The 19,697-nt window shown below is 42.3% G+C and overlaps 1 protein-coding gene across 1 annotated transcript in view; it reads right to left on the reverse strand.

Moving 5' to 3' along the window:
- Window positions 1–6,386: 6,386 nt before the first annotated feature.
- KDR (kinase insert domain receptor) overlaps window positions 6,387–19,697 on the reverse strand; it is a 43,986-nt gene continuing 30,675 nt past the window's right edge. Inside the window, exons 23-30 of the mRNA XM_032334339.1 lie at window positions 17,681–17,803; window positions 17,418–17,529; window positions 17,023–17,122; window positions 16,513–16,618; window positions 15,299–15,450; window positions 10,432–10,531; window positions 9,848–9,933; window positions 6,387–8,065 (exon numbers count right to left, since the gene is read on the reverse strand). Of these exons, the coding sequence (XP_032190230.1) occupies window positions 7,846–8,065; window positions 9,848–9,933; window positions 10,432–10,531; window positions 15,299–15,450; window positions 16,513–16,618; window positions 17,023–17,122; window positions 17,418–17,529; window positions 17,681–17,803 (999 nt within the window). The 3' untranslated portion in view covers window positions 6,387–7,845. The remainder of the gene's footprint in view (window positions 8,066–9,847; window positions 9,934–10,431; window positions 10,532–15,298; window positions 15,451–16,512; window positions 16,619–17,022; window positions 17,123–17,417; window positions 17,530–17,680; window positions 17,804–19,697) is intronic.

A 19,697-nucleotide genomic window follows, 5' to 3' on the forward strand; every position in this document is an offset into this window, starting at 1 on the left:
GGCCTAATCCATCTGCAGGTCCAAAGTGGGGACTGGACAGAGTCCCAACCTGAGCCAGCTGGGAGGCCAAAGCCTTCCGTCATCCATAAACCTGTCAAAGGCTGAGTCTGGACCGAGTTGACCCACAGGAGCTCCTCTCCCCAAGGGACATGGGCTTCCTATGTTGATCTTCATGCAATGTGGAGCTTGAGTGTACAAATCCCAGGGGATTATGGGCTGCCTAACCCAAAGCCAAAGTGAAGTCTTCGCCCTTTCCAGGGGTGCTGTGCAGGGACCATTTTGGTAGTAACACTTGACTTTTTAACTCACAAGGGAGCTAGGCCCCTCCAACCCCCAAGGAAAGGATACTACTGTCTTCCTTTGGCCAAGATGGCAAGGTAAGCCCCAGCAAGAGAACCAACTGGCCTCACACACAGTTTTCTCAAGGCTTGGGAGATTCCCAGCCTTGGCAGACACTAAAAAACGCTCCTTCCCTTGGCATATAACCTTGTTTTAAGGAACTCTTGGGGGAGGGGGTGCGGGGAGTGCAAAGAGCAGGAAATGTCTCCCAGTGTGAGAAGCCCAGGAGCCGGAGGGGCCCTGCAGGAGCTTTCCAGCCTGTGACTCACAGGGCTACTTCCCTGCTGCTCCCAGCCTGGCCTGCAGCTCCTGGGCCACTGTGTCTCAGTGCCTCTTCCTGTCTCCATCCCGCCCAGGCCACCGAACAAAGCAGAAGTCTGGAGTCCACGGCAAAGACTGAAGTGTTGTATATATATGTGGGCGTCATCTGAAAACAAAAAATAACTTCCCTGCCATCAGAAAAACTTAGTGAGCTCTTAGAAGTGTCTGCCTTAACCATTTGAGACTGAAACCTTGATGATCACCCCTTGAAAAAAGAAAGGTAGATACAGTACATTCCTTTTCATTGATTCAGAATAATAGGGGAGGCATTGGTCTCGTGCTTATTGTGTGCTAGTCACTGAACTAAGTGTTTTACATTCATTACTTTATTCAGTCCTTACAGTAACCTTAGGAGATATGCAGTGTCCTTATCTCTGTTTTATGAATGAAGAACTAAGACTATTACTCCAAAGCACAGCCTCTTGGTCTGTGATGTGCTGGGCTGAAAAGGACCTTGGATGTCACCCTGTTCCACTGGTGCTCTGATTCCTTAACTCCTTACAACTCTTCTCCAACAACCTATAGCACAGAACACTCTCTACTGACTCCAGGGAAGGGAGAATCCATGAGGCATAAAGAAAAGGGCATGTGATTGGGAGTCAGATAACATAAAGTCCGACACTCTCATGGTTTCTGTCCAGTGATTGAATTTGCTCTTTGGGAAGACAAAAGAACGTCAGAGTACTTTCCATGGAAGCCCCTTCATATATTAAAAGAGAACCCTTGTATATTCCTTAAATCTTCTCCAATCTAACTATTTTTAGTTTCCCAACCATTCTTTATGTGAGATTATCCTGGTAACTTTCTTCTGGGCATGCTACTACCTGTCAAGTAACCTCTTAACTATAGTTATAAGAATGGAGCGTCAGAATCCAAGTGAGTCTGACCAGCTTGGAGAGAGCACCCTTTGGTATCTACATGTTTACTTGGTTTCACAGCTTAAAATTTTCCTCATCTCTTTGGAAACCCCAACATACACTGAAAACACAGTCAACAAAAAACCCTATATTTTTTGGCCCCTGCTGGTGCCTAGCAGAGCAGCCGAAAGCCCAAAACTCAATTCATTAAGAGCCAATTGACTGAAATTCTATTTACCAAATGACTGATTTTATTGTTGCATTCCAAATAGTGAACCTACTATTGTCAGGCACTGTTGTAGGTGCTAGAGATAAAGCAGTGAACCAAAGAGAAAAAAATGTCTGTCTTGATGGAGCTCACATTCTTAATATAACGGAACTGTGCCAGCACTTTTGAATTCTTCTGGCTCCTTTTGAATGTCATTTCAACAATGCCTCAACTGGCATATAAGACTAAATTCTGGCATTTCTAGCAACTGGTAAGAAAAATTCATCATTTCATGTTGATGTGATTAGCTCAGATCCCTTCACAGAATTTTCAAATTAATGGCAATATATAATATAATCTTATGCTGTAATTGATAAATATGGATGAATCTTTGAAAACAATAAAAATATTCATGGAATATTTAAGCCTCTGTCCATTAACTTTTGAAAAATTGAGCATTCTATAAAATTCAGCTATGAAGACAGAGTAAAAAAACCAGTCTGTTACAACTTCAAAGAAATCATCTATACAAATCTTCAATACAAATTGTTCTAAACTTTATAAATAATGCTTAAAGGTTTGTATTTATTGGTACATTTCACTTGGTGAGTTAATCATTGGGAAAACTGATTTTTAGCAAATCAGTCATTGTCTAACTGATTTTGGCAAAATGATACTTATTAACCAATTTAAAGCTATTGCTCAGCCACAATGCCTCATCCCAAAATTGTGCAGAAATATCAAATTGATTTATTCAACTCAGCCTTTGAATTCTAACCAGTGAAGTCTTTCTAAATCCTGACTCTTACCACATAAGGGTCTCCCGAGGTACATGGCAACTAGCAATTTGTTCCTCGTGCTATGAGAGTCTTTATGTGAGTTTTAAAATCTAAAGCATCAGGATGATCAGTAAGTTCCATTGGACCTGCATCCAGTTTGTCAATAGTAAATTTAAAATCTTTGAGAAATGTCATTCAACAAGTTGTAAATCTGTCTAACTTACCTAACACCAACATCATCATAAGAATATAATAATGACTAACCTTTACTGAAGGCTTTCCACCCATTGGATAGTATGACAGGTACTTTTCACACATCTCTTTTAATTCTCATCCAGATGAGAAAAGCAAGACTAAAGAGGTTAAGTAACTCACCCAAGACCATATAGCTAGTAAATAACACACTGTCTTTCTTCTGGCAGTTAGATGTTTATTACAACATTAAGTTTTATGTTTAGCCATTGTCCAGTGGATTTATCTTCTAGATAAAGCTACCTGAAAGATGAGAATACAGGAGCCAACACGTATTAACTAAGACACATAAAGGTACCGGGCCACCTTAATATGTACCTCTCATTTGCTTAGTTGATTTATCAGAGGATGAGTCGGCTCACTGTCTTCCATCAAGGCAGAAGATTCCATCCTGGCTCCTATCTCAATTATGAACGGGTCCCCAAGGTGAAAGTAGACTGGGTTGAATCCTGGCATGACCTGACCTGCTGGGCTTCAAATCTTTACTGCTGATCTTCAACTGTGACATGGTGATAACAGCACCTAATACAAGGGTCCATGGCAAGGATTCGGCAATACAGTATCTGAGGAGTACATAGCTCAATGCCTGGCACAGAGTAGATGATCAAGGTTAGTTCTCTGCTCTTCTAGCTACTCACAGGTGAGGGACTGGAGAGCTACTTGAAACACCTATCACCATGAAATAGAGAAACAGAGTGAAAGCTAAATCCATAATATATATTTATCTAAAAATTCTATTCTGTTACAATTAAGCTTGCTCTCTGATACATGTCATCCAAAATTAATACCCACTGGCACTTAAAGTTTATATTACTAACTAATTCTGTAAGATCAGACTCAGGAGTGTTTTTTGGCATGACATCCTCAGGTACAAATGACTTCAAGAATGAAAACTGGGCTGAACACTGAAATTCACTGATGAATAAAGGTGATAAGAGAAGAATGGGGATCTTTTTTTCTCTCTTCATGACAGATCCTCAGGGCAATTTGCCAACCACACTACATAGGAGAGAGGGGGAAAAGGCACAGCAATATACCATGATCTATTCACAATGATTGAATAAAGAAAGTTCCCTTCGACCAACTTCAAGCACAGGCTACTTAAAAGGTGCTCAGGGTAGTTTATATAGGAGTACACTTTGATCTGTGAAACAGATGTACTTATGAAATGTTGCATGGTACCTGATAATATTCTGAAATACCCAAGAAGTCGTTATATAAAATAATCCCTACTGAAGAATTCCTAGTAAAACTAGTAACAATGATGGAATTTATGCTTTCTGCACTTTGGATTTTCATCCTCTGGAAAAGTTTATAATGTAGATCAGGAGTATAAAGGACAGCACAATGTTATTTACAATAAAACCAAAGGTTCCTTCTGTGTTGCCATACTATACCTGCCAACCTGGAATTCTGGAGCACTATCAGAACTTCATCTTGCTTTATAAGCCACTACAGACCTGAGAAAGCCTGTTATGTGAAGTAGCCATGTTATGTCAACTGCCCCTACAGGGAAAGAGCATGCAAGTGTGCAACGGTGTATACGGAAACCAGAGTCTCAAAAGCTTTAGCCTCCTGTTTGCCTACATTTTATCATCTTGGAGGTTAATGTGTGGGTGAGACGTAGAAAAACATGCTGGGGGGGGGCATAGGAAAATAGGGTTCACTACAAAGTTGTGGGTTTGAGATTTTCACTTTTCTACTTTTCTCTCATTGAGGAGGACAAAGGAATGTGCCTTGTTAAGAAAACTTCGTGGGGTAATGAGCTTAAATCCGCCCACAGCTCTCTCTGTCCTGTGATGATGGAGGAGGAAGGCCGCAGTGGGCAGGGTCAGAGGGTGCGGGACAGAGGAAGGTTAGTGGAAATAGAGTAAGGGTGAAGGAAGGTGAAGGGTCAGAGCAGTTTGAAAGGAGGCAGAAGAACGAAGCAAGTACAGGGAGAGAAGCAGGGAGGCCAGGAGCCAAGGGGAGGGCGGCCACACCTAAGACGAACCAAATGTCTCCAGTTAAGGCTCTGAAAATAAGAACATGCAGGAAGCGCTTTCAAAAGCCACAGAGTTCTCTTCAAGGGCACATGAAGAGAGAAAAGGAGCTAAGAACGAGGGGCATGGAAGACAGAAGAGAGAGGAAGGAGAGAGCCAAACCTCACCTCCGGATCATTCTGCCGGAGGTGCGGAAAGCATTTCTTTATAAAGTGTGAAGTTTCAGCGGAATCCAAATTCCCAGCATCGGAGACAGCGCCAAGGGGCGCTTGTGAGAAACAACATCTCTTTTTCCTCAGCTGAAGAAAATTCTGTTTTTCTATGAGGGTGTCCTGGTCTCTTCCTCCATTCATTTACTGGATGCCATCATCGTAACAGGAAAAGACAAGGTCAGGCCTGACAGATAGTGTAACAACGTCTGTCAGAGACCCTAACCCACTAATCCTGGCCAGTAGCCCACATCTGTAATCACTGTCCCAGGAATCACACACACCCATGGCGACCCTCCTCTCCACCATAAAACTGCACAGAATGGCTCAATGAGATGACAGGGCTTGAAGATAGTGCAATGCGCATTTCCCCAGCCATGGAGGCAAATAGGTACATTTAATCAAGAGTACTTCTGTGATCGACAACTGGTTGAAGAAAACGAAGCCAGATTCCTACCTCACTCCATATAGATTTCATTGTAGTAGAAGAAGAACATTTAGAACTTATTTTAGAACTGAGGCAACCTTCTGCATCAAGATTGAAAAACCCAGAAGCCATCAAAAATGATAGGTACATTTGAGGGGTACTTGGGTGGCTTAGTTAGTTGAGCATCTGACTCTTGATTTTGGCTCAGGTCGTGATCTTGGGGTCATGGGATCAGACCCCATTTTGGACTCTGCCCTCAGCATGGAGATTCTCTCTCTCCCTCTCTTCCTCTCCCCCACTCACAAGCTCTAAAATAAATAAGTAAATAAAAACTTTTTTAAAAAAAATGTATATTTGACTATAAATATTGCAACACTTGTATAAAAAAAATACCACAAAGAGTAGGGCCACTCATGGGTGCCAGTGATTTTCAGTAATCACTGAATTCAGGTAAAAGTAATCACTCAAAATGTCAAAGTTGGGTCTGACCTCTGACACTAAGTATAGAGTCATCTTTGAGAACTACAAGTACGCTTCACACTTCCCTGGGGTGCCTGGGTCTGGCCACCTGTCTGGGGATCTCTCACCCCCCGATTTTCATGGCTGGCAATAGTAACAGGCACAAATACTGTTAGAGTACTTTTATCTCTCAGTCCACGTTTTGAGAATCTCAAAAGTGCTCAGGATATAATGAGAGTTCACACGTGCATGAATTATTTGTGTAACCAAAAAGAAGGGGAAAAGCAACTACACCTCAAGCCAGAAGTACTTCGCCTCAAAATAGTCATGCAATATTATCGCGTTGTATTTTTTTTTTAACTAAGCATACATGTACTGGTTTAAAAAGTATAAACTACTTTATAAAAATATCCTTTATAAGAAGAAGGAAACAATTAAGAATGAAAAACCACATGGCAATTTGTCTGATTCCCCCTCCTCCACTTTAGGAGTAAGAGAAATGATAAGAACAGAAATGCAAACTTGCAAAGGGACTCGTTTAAGTTTTTTCAATTTTTTTTTTTAATAAAATGGCATCAATTGCTGAAAGCATTATGGCCTTTGTTATGCTACATAATACTGGTATAAAATGTGAATAGTACAAAGTTCATCATATATAATATAAGGTTTTAATATATTACATTTGTTTCTACATAAACAGACTATAAATATATGTGCCATAGCATGTTTTACAGTCATGGTTCCCAGCATCTCACACTATGGTACCAAATGAAAAATACATATTCTCTTTTAAAAAGGAAAGTACAAGGGCAGAAACCAGTAGAAATAGCTTGACATGTTAAAAGTCTAAATAATACAATAGATGTTGTTAAAACTTTGGCTATAAAATAATTTTGAAATCTGGCTAATAGTCCTTGAGAGAGTGAACAAACCAAATCAGCTCTTACTAGAGTGCAGAGGCCAAATTGCTAAAATACTGACTGATTGGGGTGAAAAGGGCCGAGTTCAGGGAGGGGAGAAGGAACAAAAGAGTAAAATCCCTCCTGAAACTTTGACACCACAGCTTGATACGGAACCTACTGCATTCAGGCTCAGACATATATCACATCGGGACAGATATGTGGGTCTTCATCCAGAAGAAACCAGAAGCTGGTTTATACAGTCAGAACTCTTCAACACGACAGGGAGTCTCTGTCTGAATGTCCATTCTTTATGGTGTTCTGAGTAAAGGATCGGCCTGGGAGACAAGGAGCCAGAGCTGCATCATTTCCTTCCTGGGGCTTGGCCAAGAGACACGTAAGAGTCCGGAAGGAACTCTCATTAGGAGTCGGAAACAGCTCAAGGAGCTCTCATTTAGCCCAACTGGGAAGAGCACGAAATCTTCTAAAACCAGTAACCTCATCTGAAGCCTTTACCTTTCCTAACAGACCCCAGGCCCACCTCCACCAGAGCCAACACAACGCATCTGCAGGCTCCAGTACACTCTCAAAGCAAGCCGACATCTTCCTTTCTGTCCATCCAAACCCCACACGTACGACTTGGCTCAGAAACCGTATCCTGAACAAAGCTTCTTGGATGGACTCAGTCCTAAAGGTCTTTCCTATCTTCAACACCTAAAGCACTTGCATTGCTTGGTTTATCTTCTGGTTTTACAGAGACGTGTCAACTCCCCAGGAGCTGCCACTTCACGGAGGATGCAGCCATTCCTTGAACTTCTTTTGTTAGAACCCATGGGGAGACCCACAGTAAGAGGCATCATACAGGCTTTCTAAATGCATAAACAGAAGGTCAACACCAGGAGAAAACACAAACACATTCTTGAGTCACAAACATCTTCTCAGGAAATGCCTACAGGACTGGCTCCCTGCAGTCTGAGGTCCTTTTTTTTTTTTTTTTTTTTTGAAATGAAAATCAAATGTGGCTACTTCCTAGTGATGGAAAGAACAACACTTGAAAATCTGAGCAGCACCTCTCATGTGATTTCCAGGAGTGGGGGACGTGGGTGCCTCCATTTAAACAGGAGAGCTCAATGTGGGCCCAGAGTCAGGCTGGAGAATCTGGGCCGTACTGCTAACTGGTGGTCCAATCTCCACCAGCTTTAACAGTTCAGCCTCCTCGCTGGAGTACACAGTGGTGTCTGTATCATCGGAGTGATACCCAGACTGGTAGCCACTTGTTTGGTTAGAGCCTTCGGATGCCACAGACTCCTTGCTTTTGCTGGGCATCAGTCCACTGTGGAAGAAAGGACAACCAAATGAGCTGGTGGAAAGAAGGCAGTTCTTTCCCGTTTTACCCTAACCTTGTTCCTGACCCCGTGTGGGCTGTAATCTCCCTGGAGACACAAGCCCCTATCTCCCCCACTTGTTAATCAACGTATCAGGTTTACTCAGACAATGTCTATTTTCAGGTACTAGCATGAGCTAGTAGTTTCAGATAAGTCCTCTTATTCAGGTCCAAGTCTTTCAAGCCTGTGACAAGATGAAAGGCAGTTCTCCTGAGGGATGCAAAGGCTCCAACCAATGGAACATTTTTATGGCGTTGAAGATTGACAGGTTTGTATACAATGATAGGAGCCAAGGGGACTCTGACCATGTAAAAGGAAATTGGGATGTTCTGAGAGTCGATTTCTGCTTTCCTCGCAGTGTTGATTAAGGATTACAAGGCCTATGTACAGTGTTAATAAAGTTCTTGAGCAAATTTAAATTTCAATAACTTGAAGCGTGTGTGTGCAATCAAGCCAGACTGTCAAAAACTGCTTTTTACTCATCAAAACAACATTCATTGGAAGGACTGACGGCCTGGGTCACTGAGCAGCAACTAGAGAATGTTTTCAATGGCATGGAATCGTGACAGACCATAATCATGTCAAAGCCTAAAAGTGTAGGCTGTGCTGATCTAAAAAATCAGGATTTACATTTTTCTCAAGCCATTCTGAGGTGTGGGATTTTCCCCTTAATACATGTTTTACCAAATTATTCGTGTTAAAAACTACAAAAAGGATTTAATTAATTCTATGTTCATTTATGGTTTAAAAGGTATTTCAAATAACTAGAAATACAATTTTTCTTTCAATTCAGCCTCAAGTAATTGAGTTTGGTATCTCAGACAATGGCATGGTACCGGGCACATAGTCACCACTGAATAAATATATTTTACATCAATGAATGAAACATGTCATTGGCTCTAACAAGTTCTCACCCTGGGCCTAAAGCAAATAATACAATTGCACAATGGCAATTTTTAATTTACCTTTTCTTTATGTGAACATTCTTTTATTTTATTTTACCTTTTCTTTATGTGAACATCCCTCAATAACCCATGGGTGTTCCCATTTTATATAATGTTAGGTTATAAGTACATCAAAGTCTTCAATTCTCACCTAGAGTGAGTTCACTAGCAAATAAATGACTGCTCTTTATCTTAGCATTTTTATAGAGATTTTCATTTATGTAGTAGGTTAAAAACAGGTACATCTATTAAAACAACTATAAATTCCTACAGAACCACATGGGGGAAATCATATTAAAAACCAAATTTAATATTTTTTCCACAATTAAGCCAATGATAATAATAAGCCAAATAATTCAGCCAATAATGTTTAAGTATCTCAAACAAATATATATTGGCTTATTTATGTATCACACTTCTAAAGACAGATGCACTCATTTAGGTACAGGTTTGAAAATTCTTCAGAGTCCACAAAGACTTTAATCATCTCAATTTAAGGGATTACCTCCAATGACCTTTGTTACTTAGCCGGTACAATATAAACATAAAAATTCCCTGGTATTCATAAATTCTCTATAAAAACTGACCACATCCCCTAATTAATTTCAGATTCTTTTTCAAATGTGGCATGTAATTATTTGTTTGATCAGTTTCAGTTCTTTATTAGTTCAGTTGATGCAAACCAACAAAGACACAAAAAGGGAAAACTGTATCTACACTGAAAGTCCTAAGTTCCTTCTAAAAATTCCTGTTGAGATTTGTCTTTTCTATTTGACTGAGCCTTACCTAAAAGATGGAGCTAATTTGGTTCTGTCTTCCAAGGTTTTCAGCTCTTCTGATGCAAGGACCATACCACTGTCCGTCTGGTTGTCCTTTTTAAGAGACAAGGAGATGGCACAGTTGATTGAGTGTGCACACTGACCAACTACTTAATTAAACCGATTTCTTAACTCATCTATCAGACAATATGCTCCAGTGTTTCCCAGGGGCAGGTAAAGATATCATAGCCAGAAAATGGACCAGGTACAAGAAGAAACAACTGCTTCCTAATAGTAAACTCAGGCCTGGAAGAAAAGAATTCAAGAAGCAGAAGCTGAGGAGACCTAATGCCATCCCACTTTTCATAGTGATACTATTTACACTTGAGTGGAACTGGGCATGAGGCTAGGCTATCTAGAACCTTGGACTAGGGGCTGTCCTTATGGAAAATCCAATGGGGGGGGTACTGATCAGTTTCATCTCCATAACGACCCCATGACACATACCTTTATAACAAGGCTCCAAGACTCTAATGCTTAGGCTAATATTTATCTAGCTAATATTTCATACTTTGTGTTATTTTTAAGACTATTTTTAAAAGATGTACTTACATCTGGGATTACTTTTACTTCTGGTTCTTCCAACGGGATATCTTCAAATGTTTTTACACTCACGGGCCGGCTCTTTCGCTTACTGTTCTGCAGATACTGGCTGCAAAAGAACCAATATTTTTATTTGGGTGGTGGTATATTTGGCTGCAGAGACCAAAAGTGATACCTAAATTCATTATCTTTCAACCACAAGTTTAATAGCAACCTTCAAAACATCCTTTGGAAAAAGAAAAACAAAACAAAATAAAAATCTTTCTCTGCTAGCACACAGTGAAGGCTTCATTTCCTGTGAGGGCCTATTTAAAAGTATAATCTAAGTGAGGGGCCTAGATGAGCTTCTGTTCCTTTGAATCCTATTTCTGAGGGCCGGGGCTGGACTACAGACAACAGCAGCAAACTAAGTGATCAACTGTCTTCTGCACGGTTTCCTGATTGCCTGAGATCCCTCCACTGGGCTCTTGACATATTACAGAGCATTGAACATCTTTCTGGCTACCTCCAGAAAAGTTTCTCTAGACAATGCCCACAAAACCACCATTCAGTGAAAGATGGGCAGAGGAAACACCTACAGATCTCACCCAGGTTCTGTAAAAGACACTGAACCCACCAGGATCTGGAGACAACCTCTTCTTTCTGCATGTAATGGAGGCTTAGTGTGTGTGTGTTGGGTGGGGAGGGGGGCTGCTGAGTCTCACAATCCCCTATTTTCAGCCCACAGAATGGCTGGTCTTGGAAAAAGGCAGTGGTTCAAGAGTCATGAGATGTTTCATCTATTTCAAAGTCTACTACTGACCACACAAACTTGGGAAAGACATGAATATTTCCATGCCTCTACTGCCCCGTCTTTAAAATGTGTTGGCAGTAACTTTCCCTCCCTCACTCACAGAGATATCTGAAGGATGAATGAGGTGGGTGGCAAGTGTCCCTAGAAAGAATGATGCTCTATCAGCCAAAGCCTGCTTTCCTCCTTTGAGTTCCAAAGGGTACCAGTTTCTTTCAGGGGTTCAAAGAATAGGCCTTATCAGATTAACGTATCACCTGTTTCCTGGGGGTGCTCCTTCCCTGCTATGTGTCTTTGGGTGAGTCTGATTTTGTAAAAAGCACCAACAATCCAGTGGAAAGAAGGGAAGTTCTTTTTACAACAAGAGACAGGAAATTCACTCTCCACGCTTATCCCAGCATAATTCCTCCCCTTGTCAGGCTTCTGGACACGTTATATATATTCCTGTGTTTTCTGTGACCAAGTGGAATATGAGGACACACTTGAGCCAAACAAGGAGAATGGAAATTGGGTCTCCCTCCCCTGGAACCAGGAGGCTGGCTCCTCCCCTTACAGAAAGGAGAGAATGAGGTTCACTAGTGACATCCTCATCCTCATTCAGGAAATTCCACAAAAAAAGAGGACATAATATATACGGAGACAGAGAAAAGCCCACTTCTCCTGAGTCCAATCCCTGAAAGTGGCTGTTGCTAAAAACTACTGATACCACCGTTAATCATTCATTGATTCACTCATTCAGGAATTCTTTACTGAGAATCTCCCACATGCCGGGCACTGTGCTAAATGGTCCCCAACTGCTGTCTCATGGCGTCTTCATAAATGATATCTGTTAGGGGTGGGTGTCAGTATCCAAGCTTCCGAAGAGGAAACCGAGGCATAGAAAGGTTAAGGAACCTGTCCAAAATCACATAGCTAGACTGTTTGAGTTATGAGTATCCATTGAAGGATTTGAAGCATGAGACTGACAAAGTCAGATGCGCCCTTTAGGAAGCTGACTCTGGTAGAGGAAGGTGAAAACAGGCAGTGAGACCAATTTAGGGGCTCTTTTCCATGTCTCTAGAAGAAAGAAGCCACCTGCCCAGGTGAGAGGGTGCCCACAGGGTTTGGGAAAGCAGATAAGATTCCAGAGATATGTGGCATGTAGAATCAACGAGAGGGGTAAGTTTGGGCCATGATACAGTTGCCTTAGAAAAACAAATTTGAGGAAGCTAAGACTTAGGGAGGAAATGGCTAGGACGGGGATTCGAAATTGGCCTTCAGATTCTAAAGCCCATTGTCTTGTTTTGTTCTGCTACCCTCCTCTACACTGACTCCCTTGGAAAAGCAACAGGAAGGAAAAACTAGAAGAGAACAATGGCTATGACAGTTCAAGTCTTTACGAAGCACCTACTACGCGCACGGCACTGCTCTCTCCCACGCAGGCACTGACCGTGGGGTGGGACCCGTGCAGGGGAGAAGACAGACAGAGGTGGAGAAAGGACAGTTTCACTGCAAGCAGTCCGAGACCACAGCCAAATCCAGGAGCATCTAGCCAGGAGGCTGTCCCAGACGTCAGTCCACAAGGAGCACTTAATCATCACCAGCAATTAACCAAAATGAAGAAAAATGGTACGTGCCAAAACCTTTCTCTGGGAGAGAAAAGAAATCTTTGATAAGCTGCTTGGAGTAGGAGGTGAGACTCCCGGGGGAAATGACGGAGCAACCACAGATGGTCCCCAAACTGCCCTCAAAGAAAGATGAGTCCAATTAATATGCGTTTTCTTGCAGAAAGCATGCAAACTTGGGGCCAGAGCTGATCCACAGGGGAAATTAGAGACAAAGCGAAGTCTAGACACTAGTGATCTGTCCTGTTCACCCTTCCCCCACACACCCCTCGGCCTCTTTGCTAAATAAATGTTGAACAAATATTTTTAATTAATTTGAAGGGACAGCAAATGATGAGGTACCCACAATGATGCCTCCATTCAGCTCCATGTATAATGTGACGGGATTGAAAACTATCAAGAGGAAGCAAATGAGAAAGAATCCTCAGCTTTTCTACCTAACCGGAAATGGGGAAAAAAAAAACAGAACAAGTCCACTGAGAAGTATCCCAGCCTCATCTCTGGTCCCCCCAGGGAAGCAGAACCAAAAGAGAGCCTCAAAACGAGGTGTGCCAGGTGCAGATGCCTCCATGCTGCGTTTCTTTTAACCCAGATGATTAAAATGTGACTGTGGAGTCTTGTTTTTATAAAAGGAGAAAGGGTTGCAGGGGTGAAGAGGGGGCTGCCGACAAAAGATTCCAATTTCCATTTTATTTTTCAAATTATGGCTGGATAAAAGAGAAACTGGACTGGAAAGACCCATTCGAAAATCACAGACAGAAAATAGGAGCCAGGCCTGGTGTCACATTTGTCCATGCTTCTGGGGATAAATGTTAGCAGCCCTGATTTAGATCCAGCATTGCATTTGGCACTCCCATTGCACAAACATGACTTCATCGACTCTCGGCACCATATGCAAAGCATCCAGGCGAGCCAAGAGACTGCTGCTCGGGTCCTCCCTCCACCTGGTCACACAAAACCCAAGGAACAGAGTTCATGATCCAATGGCTTTCTGATAAAGGAATAATTAACACACGAGAAGGCCAGTGGAACTAGACTTTTTAAACAGGAGAGTGGAACTATTGGCTTTCAGTTCATTCACCTTTCTCTTTGAGGGTACCTCCTTCTCAGGGCAGAAAACAGGACAAAGAGAAAGACTGGAGGACCTGGATTCATCCTAGAGATGTGACTTTCAGCAGCTTGATGAATAACTATCACCTATCGAGTGCTCTCTAAGTGCCAGGCACATAGAAGTATGTTATACCATGCAATTCTCAAAATAATCATTTCTGAACACCAGCGCCTTCACCTGGGTCACAGCGAAGAGGAGCGTCAGGTCACTAAGAGGCAGACTTAGTTGTCCAACCAGTTCTATCGGACTCTAAAATCTGGATCTTTAACCACAATTGTTTATGCCCACCAGGGGGTTGCTCTTAGCCTCACATGCAACATCTTCAGCAAGAAAGATAATAGTTTCTCCCTTGCGTAACTGTACCAGTTATCATGTAGGCAAAATCTGATAACGGAAGGAAAAGTTCTTCGAAAAAATGCTGGAAACTCCCAACAGAAAAGTAACCAGCGGCTTATGTGTTGGCTTCTACCCACTCTGGCCGTGTTCCTGCCATCCTATGTGATTCCACAGAACAAACTGTCCAGGGGGCCTCCTCGCCCTTGACCAGGCGGCCTGGCTAGCCTACAGCTCCGTGTCCCTCCTGCAGCCACAGCACTCTCAAGAGTGCGGGCTGGACCCTGTGATCAGGGGAGCCAGTTACAGGAGGAAAATACCCAGTGGGGAGGGGTGGGGAACAAAGAAGGAAACAAAGAAGTCCCAGGCTTTGTAAAAGGCAATTTTAGTATCATAGTGTAGACACTATATCAACTCTTTCCTCAGACACAGGTGTTGGAAGAGAGAAAAAAGAAAGCTGCCTTCAGAACCCCTTTACAGATCAGGAGAGGACAGCAGTGCATGTGTTTTAAATAAGTCCAGCATTCCTATTATGCAAATAAAATGCTGAAAATCAGACCAGGGAGGGGCTTCTGAAGATGTGCTGTCCAGTCCAATTCGGGACACATCCCCATGGCACCCTGCATCCTAGCCAGAGAGGCGTAAGTGTGTCCTCATATATGCATAAAACCCTTCCTTCCAGAATCCTTCCTAAGCCATTTAATTCACATTAATAAAAGAGTACATGGGGATAATTTAAATACAGATGTCTATATAAAATTGGTCTCTTTTTCTGGAGATTAACATACTGTGGCATTCCAGCTATTTGCAGCTGCAGGGCTTAGAATTTGAAAGGAACAGCTATGGCAGCAATGTGGACCGCAGATGGGGAGCAACTCACCTACCCCGGCCCTCTTCAAGGAGCACTTCCCCTGATAGCAGTCTCAGGGCTAAGGTTAAATATGGAGGTGAGAGGCAATCTTCCTTCCGTCCCCTCCCCAAATGACCTTGAAGTGCCCCCATCCCTCCCCTCAGGGGGATGTTGACCATATACAGTACCTGATTCCTGCTGTGTTGTCATAATGGAATTTGGGGTCACATACTTCCTCTTCCTCCATACAGGAAACAGGTGAGGTAGGCAGAGAGAGTCCAGAATCCTCTTCCATGCTCAAAGTCTCTGATATCGGGAGAACAATGTAGTCTTTGCCATCCTGAAACAACAAACACAGAGTGCTATTGTTATGGCTCCTGCCCCTCAAGAACCTTTTCATGAAAAACAAAGGCTATAGGGGCTCCTTGGTGATGAGGTCTGTCGCTTTCCTATCTGAGTGCAGAACTTAAAGACAACATTAAAGATGGTTTGTCAAAAACAAAAGGGCACTTGAAAGGGATGTGTATATATGAAAGTATGTTAAAAGAGTTAATATAAAAACAAGAGGCGTAAGGGGACCGCCAGCAACTGTGGTCAGGAGGAAGACAAAGCAGGCTGTGGCCAGAGATATGGCAACAGGACACGGAGGGCTCAGAAATCATTTCTTCACAAAGCCCTACCTAGAGAAGCCAGGTCTTTTAAAAGGCATGTCATCCAACTTTAGCCTCTACATTTCAAGGCAATGGAAAAATCTGATGACAGTCTAGAGAAAAGCAATAAATGTGCAGGAAAATGGGTCTTCTGAGAAAAGGTTGCACAATTTAACATTATTTCATCAAGAGAAAGAAAGAAAGGGCAATGTGATACCTTTAAACGTTTGAAAAGCTTACTGATAAAAACAGATTTGACCCATTGTCCCCCACCTGTTCAAAAGAAAAGTAGGAGGAAATTGGCTTCCATTCATGGTAGTAAGAGGCCATTGACTGGAGATTAAATAACTTCAGTAATGGTAAAGATTACAATTCTAAAATCCTCCAGTAGAAGTTCTGGGAGTCTGGGATTTTACTGAGGAAAAGCCATCTATTTTGCGGGCTTCAGATATCGTGCTGTCTGTGCAGTGTAGTAAAAATTCCTTGAAATTCTGTCCATTGTTGATAGTCTGTGGATCAGCTAATTTTTATTAATTAAGTGACTGGTTGATTTTACTTTAGAAGAGCATCTGAAGACAACAAAAAGATACATCAGGAGGAATGAGTGGTTTGGATCTCATCTGTCTAAAAGGGGAGTTACAGCTTTTAAAAAAAAAAGCATTATTGCTCAGATCTGCAAGAATATGGTGGCCGTGAGAACGTCTAGGGAGGAGAGAAGCTCTTGGACACACTTCTTGATGGAGGTCACAAACCTGCTGAGCATTAGCTTGTAACAGATTTCCCAAGTGTTCCACCAGCTCGGAAAACGTGGGTCTCTGATTGGGCTCTCCGTGCCAGCAGTCCAGCATGGTCTGGTATCTAGAGAAGCAAAACACTAATGTCATTAACTATCTCCTTCTTCCTCATCTGGTGCTGAGAAGAAGCACTTGAATGAATAAACATTTGTGAAAAGTCCACCATGAGCCCAGACACTAAATAGTAATATAACACCATATAAAACACATAACCCTATACTTGGAGCATCAAATATGTCTAGGAAATGTTATAAATTGACTTCCAATAAAAACTAACTGGTGGGTGTAGATAAAGTGCTGTTGTTTCAAGAAGAGATGACTCTCCGCTTGAGATTATCAAGGAAGACTTCCAGAGAGAAGAAGGACACAGACGGGGCCACGAAAGAGGTCAGTATCATGAAAAGTCTTCTGGGCAAGGCAAGTTTTTATGCACGAAGAAAGGATAGAAAGATATTTTCGAAGTCTTACATTTCTGGTGTGGCATAATCAGGGGCCCTCATTCGAGTGCCTTCTTTCAATCGCCTACAAAATTCCTCATCGATCTTTACTCCAGGATATGGAGAAGCACCTAGAATAAAACAGGAATGGGAAATTATATGATTTTATTTTTTTCTTATAAAAAACCCTGACTCTTGAACATCATCCCAAATATATACATACGTATATGTATGTATACACACACACACACACACACACGCATATATATATATATATATATATATATATTTTAAACTATCCAAAGCTTCCAAGTAACCTTCACCAGATAAAGGTGGAATGCAGGAGAGGAAAAGGTGCACTGGGGTCACTGACTTATATCATTCTCTTGGGAGTATGGATGGAGGGACAAAAAACAAGTGACTTACCTAGCGAAAATATTTCCCAGAGCAAGACACCAAAAGACCACACATCACTCTGAATTGTGTACACTCTGTCAAAAATTGTTTCTGGGGCCATCCATTTCAAAGGGAGGCGAGCCTAAGAGGGTAGAAGACAAGGAATCAGAACCCAACTTAGCACACATCTGAAGAGAAAACTTCCTTTGTTCCCAACACAGGTCCTGAAGCTTGCAAAGACGAATTTGGATCCTGCAATTTAACAGAGCACTGGGTTCATCTTTGAAACTTACATCTCCTTTTCTGACATAATCTGGATCTTTATAAATATCCCGGGCCAAGCCAAAGTCACAGATTTTAACCACGTTCTTCTCGGACAAGAGGATGTTGCGTGCAGCCAGGTCCCTGTGGATACACTGCAAAAAGAATCGTGTGTGCGTTAGGTCTCGGCACAGCTGATGTCTTCTGCACCTGTTGTGATCTCATGCTCAAAAAAGCCCCACTTCAGAAAACCAACTGATTAACAAGCACTGGGCTAATCTCTTTCATCAACCCTTCAAGAAAGAAGTCTGACTTTTGTGGAGGCACACATCTGCTTATCGCATAAAGAGTCCCAGACTTTGGAGTTAAATAATTAAGTTATAGTATGATGACGGAGTCATAAATAGACTTCTCTTGGACACAGTTACGAATGTGTTTCTGGTCACATCCACATATCCCTTTTGCTTGGCACCATATATGGTTAAAACCTGTTATTCTAAGGAGGCCCTAGAACGCCCTCCTACTCGGAATGAAAGCTCAGAAACCAGGCACAAGGGGTTCTCCTTCATTTGGTGCCCTTTGTTGGTTTCTCAGTTCCATACGGAACTGAAACTGACCAGCTCTGATAAACTCTCCCCTGTGGGGCTCATCCTGTTTCAAAGTGTTGGATTATCGTAAAGGTCTATGAAAGAGATTTCAGCTTCTCATGGGTCAAGTTGATTCTCTGGTGCACTAAAAAAGGAAAACCAAATTCGTCCTGCTTTCTCCCCACTCTTTTCCGGTCCTCAGTGTCTCTCTTCTTGATATCCCCATCTTCATCTAACCTCTTACTACTGAGCAGCTTTAGCTTCACCTGGTCGATTTGTTGGGGAACAAGAGTCCCGGGGAATATTTGTAAATGAATGAAAGGCTCCGAGGAGAATTCTGAAGCCAGCACAGGAGTGATCACAGGAGCCAGGCATAGCCGACCACCCCACACCCTTGTCTCCGTGTAGCACTTCCCTCTGAAAGAGGTATATACGGAAGTCTTCGGCCAAGCATGACTGAGCAAGACAGGAGATTCCAAAAACCAGAAAGTCCTCTCTACTTTTCCCCCAACCAAAGCTTCTTTTTTTCAGACCAAGAAACAGGTGGTTTTCAAGAAACCAGCTGGTAGATGCAAGGGAAGTTAGCCGTCCCTACCCCATTCCCTCCCCGGTCGAAAGTTACCCTGACTCAACGCATGCTCTGGTCTTTAAAAATAATAATAAAATAAAATCAGAATCTCCAAGAAAGGCAAAGGGCCTTTCTCTGTGGGGAAAATCCCCTAAGACCACTCTGCTCTCCTCTCCCCTTGGGAGAAAGGAGACAAGAGCTCTCAGGCAGAAACTTTCGAGATCCTGAGGTTCTGAAAGCTACGACGAGCTTTAAGCTTCAGGAAAAGAAATGGGTTAGAGATTTCACTCTAATTTAGGAAAACAAAAACAGTAAGCCTTTCCTTCCCTCCAGGAGCGCGCAACCAATGCATTCCGTCAACTGATCATTTTTCCTGAAGCTTAATTTGAATTCTCCTTGTTTAATATAAAACCATCCGTCCTGCCCTTCCCAGAGGGGTGACTTCAACCGACCCCGCTCCTGCCGTGGTGTTTACAGCCTCTGGAATATTTGTAACTTGTCACGTCCCCACCGCAGCCTTTGTTTGGCCTACTTTTCTAATTTTAGCTTTTATAATCACTCTCATCTGAAGCCTGTCCTTCCTGCTTTCTAATTATACCACTAACAAATACTTTTTGATGGATGAGGATGAATGTAAAATAAATTAAAAATAGACTCTCTCACACCAAGATATCTGCAAGTCTCAGTTCCTCACCTTTCCTAGGTCGCTGCTCAGATGTCACAATCTTATACAGCCTTCCTGGTCCGTTCTGTTTAAAATCGGTGTACACAAACACAGAAGTGCATGCACACACAAACATACCATTCTTGTATACTCTCTAACCCTAACCCTTTCCTGCTTCTTTTTCCCCATAGGGCTTATTCCCATCCTACCTACTATGTAGTTGACTTGTT

This window comes from Mustela erminea, chromosome 2 (assembly GCF_009829155.1).
Source record: "Mustela erminea isolate mMusErm1 chromosome 2, mMusErm1.Pri, whole genome shotgun sequence".
Taxonomy (NCBI): Eukaryota; Metazoa; Chordata; class Mammalia; order Carnivora; family Mustelidae; genus Mustela; species Mustela erminea.